At 34.9% G+C, this 13,174-nt stretch overlaps 1 protein-coding gene across 5 annotated transcripts in view; it reads right to left on the reverse strand.

Annotated features, from left to right (window-relative positions):
* TOX3 (TOX high mobility group box family member 3) overlaps nucleotides 1-13,174 on the reverse strand; it is a 108,539-nt gene that overhangs the window by 20,711 nt on the left and 74,654 nt on the right. For 3 of the 5 annotated variants that reach the window (XM_065537541.1, XM_045382913.3, XM_045382915.2), the window contains exons 2-3: nucleotides 9,180-9,245; nucleotides 4,864-5,118 (exon numbers count right to left, since the gene is read on the reverse strand). In XM_065537541.1, the coding sequence (XP_065393613.1) occupies nucleotides 4,864-5,118; nucleotides 9,180-9,224 (300 nt within the window). In that variant the 5' untranslated portion in view covers nucleotides 9,225-9,245. The remainder of the gene's footprint in view (nucleotides 1-4,863; nucleotides 5,119-9,179; nucleotides 9,246-13,174) is intronic. The other 2 variants (XM_065537542.1, XM_045382914.3) reach the window with 1 other exon arrangement.

Below are 13,174 nucleotides of genomic sequence, written 5' to 3' on the forward strand. Positions count from 1 at the left end.
GCACTTTGGGAGGCCAAGACAGGAAAACAGCTGGAAGCCAGGAGTTCAAGACCAGTTTGGCCAACTGACAGCAAGGCCCTGTCTCTAGAAAAAATTTTAAAAACTAGCTGGACATGGTGGCACACACTGTAGTCCCAGCTACTCAGGAAACTGAGGATCACTTGAACACAGGAGATCAAGACTGCAATGAGCTATGATCACACCACTGTACCTCAGCCTGAGTGACAGAGTGAGATCCTCTCTCTAAAAAATATGTAAAATTAAAAAAAGAAAAAGATATACAGCACTTAGTAGGTGCTCAGTAAATATTCGCTGAAGGTTAATATATGGTTTCAGTTTTTAATTTAGACTTCACGCAGATAGGTCTTATTCCATTCAATGTGTATTTTTGCCTCTATAAGTTGTGACTTTTATATCGTTAATTTATAGAAAAATAGCTTTTGATCATAACTTGACCAAAGTTATTCAATCTGTAAGATAAATTCGTAAGCATTCAATTTGTATGAGAAATTGCTTGTCCCCCCATGGCTAAATAGTCATCATCCTGTGGACTTTAGCTCCGCAGCCTCTATTGACAATGGCAATGAACGCGTTCATAACAATAATAAGGGCTTGTTTTAATAGAACGTTCCATGCATTAAACACATTAATGACCCATGAAATAACTGCTTTATCTGTAACACATTAAAGCAACATTGCTAAAAACAATGCATTAATTGAAAGTCTACTATTTCTCTTAACGTAAGATTTTTTGAAGTATAAAAATGGCATGAAAGTCATTTTCTTAAAAACAAATATAATAATTCAGCTTCAAAATTAGAGCCATGCCAAATGATGGTATAAAAACTTCTAAAATAAGCTTGGTAATTTTAGATGTAATATTCTGATAAATTGCCATTTTTCTATCAGAAATGATATCTGTCTGGATTATGACTTAAGAGTCTTATGAATATTTTAAAAGCTCATAATTTTCTTCTCTGCATAAGTGTCTCCTATAGGACCTTTTCCTCTCTTTTTCTCTCCCCTTTAACAGGTACGAATACTACCATACTCAAACACTTTCCTTACTTCCATCTTTTTCAATTTTCTAATACTCCATTTGATATTGCTAGAGCACCACTATAGCATTTTCTGTAAATATGTGTGATCACAATTAAATCCAAGGTAGTATCAAACAGAAAATGTCAGTCCTCTAAATATGGAAATATAATATATGAAGAAAAGTATGTGAATTATCAGTGTGTTTTATAAATTCTCTTTTGGGGGGCATACAAAATATCAGACCAGAGACAATTATTTTACTGCCTGTTTCTTAGATATCAAAGAGAATTTTGAAATTCATCAAAGCTAACCTTCTGTTATGTACAACAGGCTAAGCTGAAAAGAATGTTAACAAGTTCAATTTTCATTCAATCAGCACTACTGCTCTCTGAAATGTTTCATTGCAGGAAAGAAATAAAAATAATCTATATGGTAATTATGAGGATGAATCCCCCAGTAACTTTCAGCTACATGAAAGGTCAGTTCTATTCAAGATATTTTATCAGTCCCCTGCACATACTCCTGTCCTGTCATTTTAAATCTGAACAGCATTTTATTTTCCCATTTACAGCTACCTGCAGAATTAAGTACTTAAGCCAAATAAGAAAAAAAAAAGAAATGTTGAATGCTGGCAAAGGCTATAATAGCATAGAGATAAATCGTTCATCTGCTCTCTCTCAAGCCTCTAGGGCTGCAGATTTTTCTTCTCCTGGTGCACTGTGGGTATTCAAAACTTGTTCAACATGATTTCATTTCATTTCAGGCACTGCCTGAGAAAACTAAATTACAGAATCAATCATACAGAAGGTCAGAGTGAGACTTCATTACAAGTATTGCATGCTTGCATGAATATCTTTCATTTATGACTGACCCAATATGTCACAATAGCTGTCTAGTAAAAATAATCCACTTTCTGAAATTGATGTACTACTGATGTCAATGCTACTCAGCAGGCCGGGCAGATTATAGAGAGGTGTTAAAAAACACACACACACACAACCCTTTGGAACGCACATTGTAGATTTTTAGAATTGCAATCTTTTGTGGATTAAAACAATTTCCAGATGATCATCTGAACTGACAATAACGCTTAGAGGTGACAAATTTTTAACCAAAATATACTGTTGATTTTGACTTGCCAACCGCATTCTGTTTTAAGATACACGTATTCACGACAAGCAAATCAAGGTTGTTCTTTGAAGTCACAAATGCATCGACATTCAATTTTTCAGCAATTCGCTTTTGAATACTGGGGCATTATTTGCATATTTTGAAATGTGAATGCTAATCACTGGACTCTTTTTAATCCCCCTTTTTTGTTCCTGCCTTCTGTTTTTAAATATAATGGCATAAATTTAAGGAAGATAAACATGTTGTGCTTGTTGCCAACAATAATGCAGCTAATCAGTAATGTGACAAACTGTCACTCTTTCTAAAGGAAAACCGATGAAGCTCTGAAGAAAAGCTGGTTCAATACAACATCAACAAGCTGGCTTTTCTTCTTATATGATAGTCTTAATTCACCATGGCAATCCTTAACAGACAGCCATATTCATTTGGATAATAAAACTTCTTACTTGCATAAGGTATGAAATATCCAACACACACTCAGAAGCTGAATGCGTGATGTATAAAGTATTATTTATTATTTTTCTGGTGACCTTCCTAAGGGAAATCTCTGAGGACGCTTTTGTGGAGTGTTATGATGTAGCCAGCCAACTCAGTACCGGGAGGGAGATATAGAAGAACCTTGACATAACCAATTTTTAACCATGCCTCTGGCGATTCTGAATTCAAGTTTATAGGTGAACATGTCAGGTAGTACATAGAACAAAACCAACGACACATTGTATTCATCATAATTCTGTCCCAGTACTTTTATTTTTTCCAACATTTGTGATTTAAAACCCCATGACATTTCTTCAAGGTGAAATTCTACTAGAATTTTCAACAAGATTAGTTTGTTTCAAGCCAAAATAAATATCACTCAGGTTCAGCAAAACTTCAAAAAGGCACCAATAAATGTGATGAGGTCCATGTAAATACCATGACAACAGCCTGCACTTAGCTAAAGTACCTATACTTTTAAAAATCAATGAAATAATTCAACTGCTTTAGTGATTAGCCATACATTACAAAAGAAGCATTAAACATTGAGTCCTCTTTCCCAACACCAGTCCGTGAAAGCATTGTTCTTTAAGTGTATGTGAACATCATAATTATTTTATGATTCCATCTTTAGTTCTTTCCAATATAGTAAATTCAATTGACCATGAAATGAAATTTCATAGTCAAAATGCCTCCTTTACACTTTTTTATGGCAGCAATAACAGTTTTATAGCTTTAAGGCAAGGTAATTCATCAGATGTTTAATTTAAAGGCAGATTCTTATATTATTAATAAATATTTACCAATTTAATAAAGTACACATTTTAACATACATTTAACTATTTCTGCAACTTAAACAAGCCTCACAGAGCATCTATGAATGACGGTGAACCCTGGCAAACTTCCTTGGTGACTAAACACACCCATTTTATTTTTATTATTTTCTTAGCAAAACACTGCAAGCCTGGCTGTGGAGAAACAGAGAATAGAACCCTCCATTCCACTGTCAAAGGTAAAAAATAGAAGAAAGTCCCCAGGAAACAATTATTTGTGATGTCGAGTAACGTTTATGAATACTTAATGACTATTTCCTGACTGTTCACTGAATTCTTTTCTGACAACAGCAAAAAAAAGTACAAAATAAAAACCCCGATGTTCAGCTCAAACACAAAAGATCACAGGCAAAGAAAATTATGTTACTGCAATCCTATTTGGGAAAGTAATCTTATATTTCAGAGAGCACATTGAATCTTTGCACCACTAATCCACTACATATTTTGCAATCATATGTTGTTATCTAGAGAATTAACAATGAAACCAATAAACATCACTGGCACGGTCCTAATGTGCAGAGAAATATGTAAACAAGCAAGAGGATTTGCTTTTTGTTTTACCAACACATCTGTTTCTTTTTATCAGGCTTTTTTTAAAAAGCCCTATAAACTATTAATCTTGTTTTAAAAATGTCGACTTAGTACCTCACCTAGACAGACACAAATGCATTATATGCTATGATGGAAAAAAAAAGAAAAATCCCAGCAGAAGAGTTTAAAATACTTAAGCAGATTTACTCTAGTGATTGCTGACTATAATTGCACACTAAGAAAAATAGAACCAAAATTATTGCATTAGTTATCTTGGCTCTCTGGAGTGCCTTATTCGATGGTTATGACAATAAACAACACAATTAGGTGTATTTCACACAATCGCTTGTTCTATATTTTTCTCTGCTGGGTATAAGCAATTATACTTTTTCCCTTTTTTGGTATCTCAGTTTGGTATTTCATTTGCAGTAAGAGTAAATCATGTATCGTAAGCATTATAATTCTAAAAATTCAAAAGACCTAGGCACCTGATAAGGACTTCCATTTCTAAAATCTTGCCTGGGCAAACTTTCAATGCAAACACACCTTTGTGTTAAACCAACAGCAAGGCAAGATTGGCTACTTCCAGACCAATGAATTGGACTTTAAAAAAAAAAATCATTTTAAATCACCAGAATCTTTTTGGATCATCTTCTTTTTGGTTACTGGCAACCAACCCAATACCCTTTTGTTCAATACCAGGCAGCGATCCAGTACCTGCATGTAAATAGCACTAGGATCAATCCACTAGGAACAGGCAAGAGCACGTTTCAGAACATGGACTCTCAGATCTTTACCATGATTTGTGCAAATGATAAAAAATAATTTAAGTAATAAATGTGGGGCCTACCATATGTAACCCACTGCTATGAAGTACGCCATCTTGTTCCACGAGATTTCTTGAGATTGTAATGGAAGGGAGATCCAGGCTTTGAGGGGGAAACTGGGGTGTGAATTCACTTCCCTGGGAAGACAATGGATCGCTGAGGGCTTGAAAGGGTAGCAGTACATCCGGCATGCCTAGGGCAGGGTCTGACTCCGGAGGAGGTGTGATTGGTGGAATTTCGAATTCCTCGTCCCCAAGGCTTGGTGTATGGAATGTCTGCTAAAAGGAAACAAAATATAGATATCTTCATATTCTGTTCCTATATCTTATTCCTCCTGGGAGGGAAAGAGAAAGACATTGCATGAAAACACTACATACATATCTAAGCCAAATATTTATTTCTCAAATGAAAACATCTTAAACACAGATTTCCGTATATAAAGTTTTGCTGATCATTCTGATTAAAGATTTAAGTCTCATTATCATATGGTTTTAATGGAGTATCACTATTAACAGTTTTTTAATGCCTACTTAATTAGCAACATCTGTCTTTGTTGTTAGTTGGAGCATATAACAAATTGCTACTTTATTGATATGTTAGTGAAACAGCTCAAACCGCTGACACTATGCACATGCTTTATAAAATGCTGATGATTTTGTGGCATGCGCGCGCGCACACACACACACACACACACACATTAATCCAGAAGTGAACATTACATATATTTACTTTCTGCCACAACATATAAAACAAGTAATATTAAATTTGTGGTCTGCTTTTTTAATTTCCTCATTGGTATATTCCCAAGTGCAGTGACTACTTCTATGGAAATTGTTACTATGTGTAATACAATGTTTTATATAGGGATTATCACAGCTCATATTAAAAGATGCCAGCGCTTTTATTTAAACTATAAGAAGGGTTATTTTCTTTTACATGAACATTTTAATATGCATTAATCTGAACATTTTCTACCAGTCTTCTACATTTTAAAGATGATCTAGAAAGCATAGAGCTATATTGATATAGAAATACTAATTAGATTTGATGCTGTTCACCTACTTAGACAAGTATTATATCTCAAGACCTAAATAAGTCTTAATGCATTGTTTTTCTTCACTGGTACTGAGATTCTTAAAGGCAGTGTTTTAAAATAGGGCCTTGTGATATAAATCAGGGTTGCTCTACCCAACCACACTAACCATTTTGGGGGGCATTTTTTTTGGCAAGAGGTTCTGAGGGAGTGGCAAGGTCTAGGTTTTTGGGTTTTTTTTGTTTCTTTTTCTTTTTCTCTATTTTTTTCTTTTTTTTTTCCTCTGGTCAGGTGAAGGGTTTGGGGGACTACTCGTATTTTTTATTCCTAGCTCAGAGGGTCAAATTTATAGTTCATTTATTATTAATAGTATTTGAAAGAATGAACTGGTGCAAGATAATTTGAGTCTGCTATTAACAGTTAAGAGGACTAATTAAGTGCTGAAAATCATCATTCTTCAAGCTATCAATCATGATATAACGTAATGACCACTTGAGAGAAAAGAAAAACTCAAGAAAAAAAAAAAGCAACAAAACACATTTCTTACATATAGAACCTGTCAAATGTTATTTGTATCTCACCAGAAAAAAAGAGGTCACGAGCTATGGCAGTCTATGGTGGGACAACTGAACATCTTGAGGTTCTTAGCAGGCTCAATATATGCAAAACATCATAGCAGAATAATACATTGGAATGCTAGACTAAAATATTGGATTTTCTGACACATGCATTCTAATAATGACCCCAAAAGCTGTCAGTTTCTAACTGTGGAACCCCTAGTTCCCAAACACAAAGGGATGAATTGGCCACAAACGTGGTTGGCTAATGAACATAACCCTATGGTTGCATTTGCCGTTATTTTGGCACTAATGTGGTCTAGTAACAGATGCAACTGTAATTTGTGACTCATTTGCTACCCCATTACTGCTTAATGAAATCTAACATATCACATTAACAATACGGATAAACACTCATTCTTGATATGTGGCATTTGGCTGTTTTCATTACCACTGTAATTAACACTTGAAATATTATTTCAATAAATATTTAAAGCACTTTAAAAATGGTCAGGGTAATCATGACACAGACAGAAAACATAAAGCAAATGTGTGAATTTCAAACTCAAGAGTATCCTAGTCCCTGTAGTGTTATCTACAGGACAATATCCATGAGAAGGGAATTGGTTTCAGGCACAATTTAGACTTTACAGCATGCAAACCTAAAGTCTTCCTGAATTAGTTTACACTCATTAAAATGTTAAAAAAAAAAAAAAAACAAGTAAATTTACTTTTAATGCAGTGACTGGGAAATTAGGCACATGCTATAATGTAGCATTAACATTTACTTGGGCTTTTTTGTTCAAGAAAAGATGTAAAGAAAAATCATTACATAAGATTACTTCCAAAACTAACATAAAACATGTCTATGCTAAGCAGTCACAATTAGGCAATTAGGAAGGTTTTTATTTTTGTTAAGGAACAGAGAGAGATGTCATATGCAATATGTCCCTATGGTGTAATTTTTTTAACGACAAATTAATTTCAATTTAGGATATTACAATATCCTAACCTAATATAATAATCCAATGAAATAACCAAGAAAACATTAAAATGTTAAACTACCTTTAATGACAGATAATATATTAAAGTTAAGCTTTCCTTAGAGAAAAAAGGAATCCAAAATGCTGGATATCTAAGATTATAAAAAAATAACCATACATGGCATCAACAACAACAACAAAAAGACACACTGACTTTGGTAACTGTGCCATCTGACCAATATTAGATTAATCATTTAGAGTTTATGCGATTTTTTTTACAGATATTGACTTTTCAATGTTTACCTTGAACATGTTAAAGTAGTATGTACATGGTTAAATACCATCTGTACTGAAATGTTCAAAACATTTGTTCCTTTTGATAAAAATGCAAATCTGGAGAACTGTTGTATCAACATATAACAGCCAATGTCTGACACGGTGAATTATCACAGCTGGAATTAAATTGTCTCTGAACAGCTGCTGGCAGTAGAGCTTTCATCAATGTTTGATTCAAATGTAGGGAAAAAAAATCCTACAGAATGAAACATCATGTTGTCCTTACAGATGGGGTTTGTGTTCATTATCACAAACAACACAGCAGCCAGTGCCAAACAATATTCCCTTATCTAAGCTGTCTTCTTGGTTAGAGAGATGATGGTCACTATAAAAATGATTAATCTAGGAATACCCTTAATTCTTGATTCCCCATTTATTCTAATAATTTCTCAAAGTTAATTTCTTTCATAACACTTGCCTCCCTTTACCAAGATCATTTATGAAGCCATTATTATTTTCATTCTCTGGGGTCAAGCTAGTTCAGTTTCCTGTATTTGAATGTATCTGGAAAATGAGGACTTTTTATTACATGAACCGCAAGAGGAAATGTTCCATTTGGGTCAATTTCACTTCTGTTTGCTCTTGTTCTAAAATCTTAAATCTCACACAGTCTACCATTTTTAGGAAATCATTTTTTATCTAATCAAGATTGAGGTTTTTCTGGAGGGCAGGCCAATGAGACCAAACAGCAGTCCAAAATCAATAATAGGAAATGCAGTAAAAACAGCAGCAAGAAGACGATGCTTGTTTCATCTGCACCCGTAAACTGGACAGACCCAGAGACAATGAGGTGCTGCATTTAGATTCCATCACCCAGTTTCCAAAGCTGCAACCAAGTCTTGGAGCATGCCAGCCACTCATTCATTCATTCAATAAATATTTATTGAGCACCTACTACTGCCACGCACTGTAACAGGCTGTGGGGATCTAGCAGCAAATTACAACTCTCATTTCACATCACCCCAAGCCCCAAGAAACTATAATACTCTTCTGTCACATGGTTTCCCAAACCATGGCAACTTAATGACAGTTAATTATCCCTAGATATATGTGAAGGTAAAACAGTTTCCATTAAAAGTCACTTCTAGCCTGGTTTCTAAAAAGGTAACCACTTATCTGCTTAGATACCAACACTGTCTGTGTGTGTGTGTTTTAACATACATTCTTATATATTTATTTTTTGTTTGCATTTTTTTAAAATTCAAAAGATTTGTATGAAGTTACTATCATTAGTAACAGTCTACAGAAAAGTGATAAAAGACTTATCAGGTTTTCTTTTCCAATAAGCTTTTCTCGTTTCTCCTCCAAAGTCGTTACCTTGTGCCACATAAGAGAGAGAGAAATTTGATACTTTGTTTTTCCCTCCAAGCCTATTAAATTATCTCAATAACACAAAAAACAGGAACAAACACATTAAGATAGTCACCTACCTCACTGGCAGTGAAGAACGCATTGTTCGCCTCAGCCATATTCATATAGTTATTATTATTTCCAAACTGAAAGAAAACAGATTGTTTGATGTTAATATGGGGCATAATAAAGCATTCTGGCTGTGATTTGGAAAGAATGCTGGTGTTGCTAAATAAAAGAGGGTTTTATCAGCCCAAATGCGAAACATGACAAAGGTTTCAAGGCACTATGCTGTACTGTCAGCTGGTTCCCTCAAAAAATAAAGCACAGAGTTAAACTAACTCAATAACTCTATAAAATAGTTTTGTTTCTCATCAAGACTAACTGTGAAGGGAGAGGATTACAAACATTAAGCCAACTGGTCACCAGCGTGTGTTGTTTATTGACCTGGCATTTGTGAGAGGTGAGAGGGAAAAGAGTTTCCAAGAAAATCACCTTGACACATTTTAAAAGCACGTAAGGATTTTATAGCTTACTTTTCAAGAACAGATGTCACAAGTGTGGGTAGGTTAAAATGTGAATTAAAGGGAATAAAATTCAATTCCCAGGACTCAAATTCTATTTTCTAGTGAATGGGGTGTGGCATGAATATAAATAAATTATAAGTCTAAAGAATATTTTTAAAATCTCCAAACAGAGCTTAGAGCGATATCTATATCCATCAGAGTTGCTGAAAACAGTGATATTTAATCTCTCAATGTAACATTAAGTGCAAAGAGGTTTAAAAATAAGCAGGATCTTATGAACACAGCAATTTTTACTTCATTCCCTAACACAATGGGCCATTCATATCATCACAAATAAGACCGTATCAGCATTTCAGACTTAAGCTCTTTACTTCTAGGGACCTGTTATCAAAATGTAAAACTTGGATTTTGGCAGAAATGTATTTTCAGGTTCGAATGGTCTAAATCGGCACATTTTGTTGCTTTAAACATTCTGTTATCAGTCTGGCAATATGGAAAGGCTCTGTGATCATAATAATCTAGAGCTATATTATTTTCATGATTTTTAACTGGTGAAAGAATGTCCTTTTTATAAAGTTTATTATTTCCTTCCTTTAATACATCAAATAAAACATAGGTTTGGTCTCCAAAGGTTGAAATATATGTATATCTATTCTCTAATATAAATAAAGCTAGTAATTATTTAAAGATACAATTTTCCCAAGGAGAGTGAGAGATGGGTGGATGGAGATAAACGGGTAGGTACATAGATAGATACACAGATAAATATAGAGAATACATAGAATATGGAGAGAGACACATAGATATGGAAGACTCATATAATCCTCTTCCTCAATAAACTAACACTTACTTCTTGGGGGCTCTCAATCCCTGACTCCTAAGGACTTGCACCCAGAAGCAGGATTGGCATGCTACACTTCATCATGTCAGGGATCCGAGAACTAAGCAGGATTTATATGAAAGACTCTAATGGTTCCAGAGTATCCCACAACAGCCAACACACCGAAATACACATACAATGAGCCATCCAAAAAGCTCTCACCGAGCACTCAGCTTCATTTAGGTAAACATCTTTATAAAGATTTCTGAAAGATGAATTGGCGCTTAAGAAAGACTTTTATCTGGTTTCTCTGAAGGCATGTGATATCAAAAACATGTGCATGGCTGCACATGGGCACACGCACACTCACACACATATTTTCCCTTGTTTTCCTACAATGTTAAATACATGCAAGAAAAAGTATTATATTTTAAGTATTTTATTTTCTATCATGAAATTTTTGATGAATGAATGATGCTAGAGTTAAAATCTCAGGTCTCCATGTAAATGTTCCTTTTGGATATTTATGAGAACCTGGGCTCGAGATGAGTATTCTGTGCACCAGTCCTGGCCCCTCCAAACCACCTAACAGCCTATATCACAACTTCAACGTTATTTAAATGTAGGTTTTGTTGGGGAATTAGAAATCCATTTAAAGCAAACAGCTCATTATCAGAGAGTATTTTTTTTAAGATTAAACTTACTTATTATCTAGTAGCACCTAAAACAACAAAGAAAAATAAAATGGCTATTAAACTAAAGGCCTAAACAATTGAAAAAACAAATTAAGCTTAGAGTGAAATAAGAACTGGGTTAGAAATCCTCTTCTGAACAGTTAGTATGCGAATGTAATTACTGAAGAAACTACAGCTAATCAGCTGTGAATTGTATCCATTAATTAGTATTTGCCCTGGAGAAATGAGAAAAATCAGTAACAACGCTGGCACCGCGGCGCACACTGATGAGCGGTGCAGGCCACACGACGTTTAGTCAAGCAGGTGGCTCCAGTGGTCCAGGTAATTTGAAAAGCTCTCACCTGAAGTACTGAGCTAGAATTACAAAGCACTCCTTGCATATCTTTTGTATCTATAGAAGGCCTTAATTAATGGCTTTTAATTTGGAGACACTTGCGGATCAGGCGGGAACAGTTACAAATCATTTCAAATAGAAGTAAAGGTTTCTATTCTGTATTGGGTAAAACAGCCACTCTACAAAGGGGTTTTAAATATTGACTTGTTGCAGGCAATTGGCTTTCTCCTGTGCAGGCACCCGGGATCCTAGTTCAGTGTAGCAAGGTAGTTGGATAATATACAGGACACCCAGTTAAATTTATCAAATAAACAGCAAATTTGCTTTAGTATAAGTATATCCCACACACTATTTGGGGTATACTTATATTAAAAGAACTATTTTTTATCTAAGATTCAAATTTAATTGGGTGCTGTGTATTTTTATTTGGTAAATCTGGCCACCCTACCGTGGTGGTTAAACTAATCAGAATGAAAGGGTGGCATTTTCATTTGATTACCTTACCTAGTAATGCTAGCTTGATCTTATTTGTTTTATTTTAAAATGTGACCTATGAATCCTGCTTTAGTCATTTGGTGTAAGAACAGATCTGATTCTGAGAGAAAAAGTGCTCCTTTGGGGCAGGTCTCTAATATAATGACCTCAGAACAATTAACTTTAAGTGAATTGTGTACAATTAAATTTACTTTATGTTCTAAGAGACAGTGACATCAGTAAACACATTATAGTACAAAAACCCTGTAGGTCCATGGGGAAGGGGCCTTAACTGTGTTCACTGACATCTCCCCCAGAACTAACAATGCCTGGAATATTACAAGCACTCTAGTATTTGTTCAAGGGAGAGAGGGAGAAAGGTGGATCACACATAAACTTCAATGCCTCCTAATTGCCCATCCTAACTGAAGTCATTTTCACTTACTTTTTAAAGATAATAGTAATAAGTATTCAGCCCAGTGACACCCTCTACATACTTTATTTCATTTAGTTTTCCAAACTGGGACTAACTGTAATCTATTTTCCCAATACCCAGTAAGATAATTATCATCCCTATTTTATAGATCAGAAGACTGAAGCTTCTAGGGCTCAAGTAACTTGCTCAAGGTTATAGATTCAGCCACAGAAGTCTGGCCTCCTCCCTACCTCATGATCTCTATCACCTCCATTCCAGTATCCGTGAAAGCTTGAATATTTCACTCAGTGAACAATTCAGTTTTACTTTTTTATCTATTTTACTCAAAGCTAGAATTTCCCAGAGGTACCCAAGTCTAGTAAAATGCTCCTCAAGAAATCGTTCCATGGTCCAGTAAGTTTGGGAAAGGCTGACTTCTCTTCGATGAGTCACAATGCTTGCTATAAAGTTAAAGGCTCTGAGAAGTCCTGCAGTTCCTTCATCCAACAAATATTTATGTGCCTATTATGTACAAGGGGCTGTGCTAGGCACTGGAGGCAATATGATGGAAAAGATGACAAGGTTTCTACTTGGATGAAGCTTACATTTTTCTTTAAGGGGGAGACAGGAAACAAACAACAAGCTGTGGATCACTTCCTTTTGTTTCCCCTGTAATATCCTGCGAAACCACAGTTTGGGAAGGCTTGTTCTAAGCCCTTTATTGACAATATTATTTTATTTTCCCTGAATCTTTCTTAGGAAAGCTAATATCCTAATTTTATACCATGGTAAAATGTATTTGTTTTATTA

The sequence above is a fragment of the Macaca fascicularis genome, chromosome 20 (genome assembly GCF_037993035.2).
Source record: "Macaca fascicularis isolate 582-1 chromosome 20, T2T-MFA8v1.1".
NCBI lineage: Eukaryota > Metazoa > Chordata > Mammalia > Primates > Cercopithecidae > Macaca > Macaca fascicularis.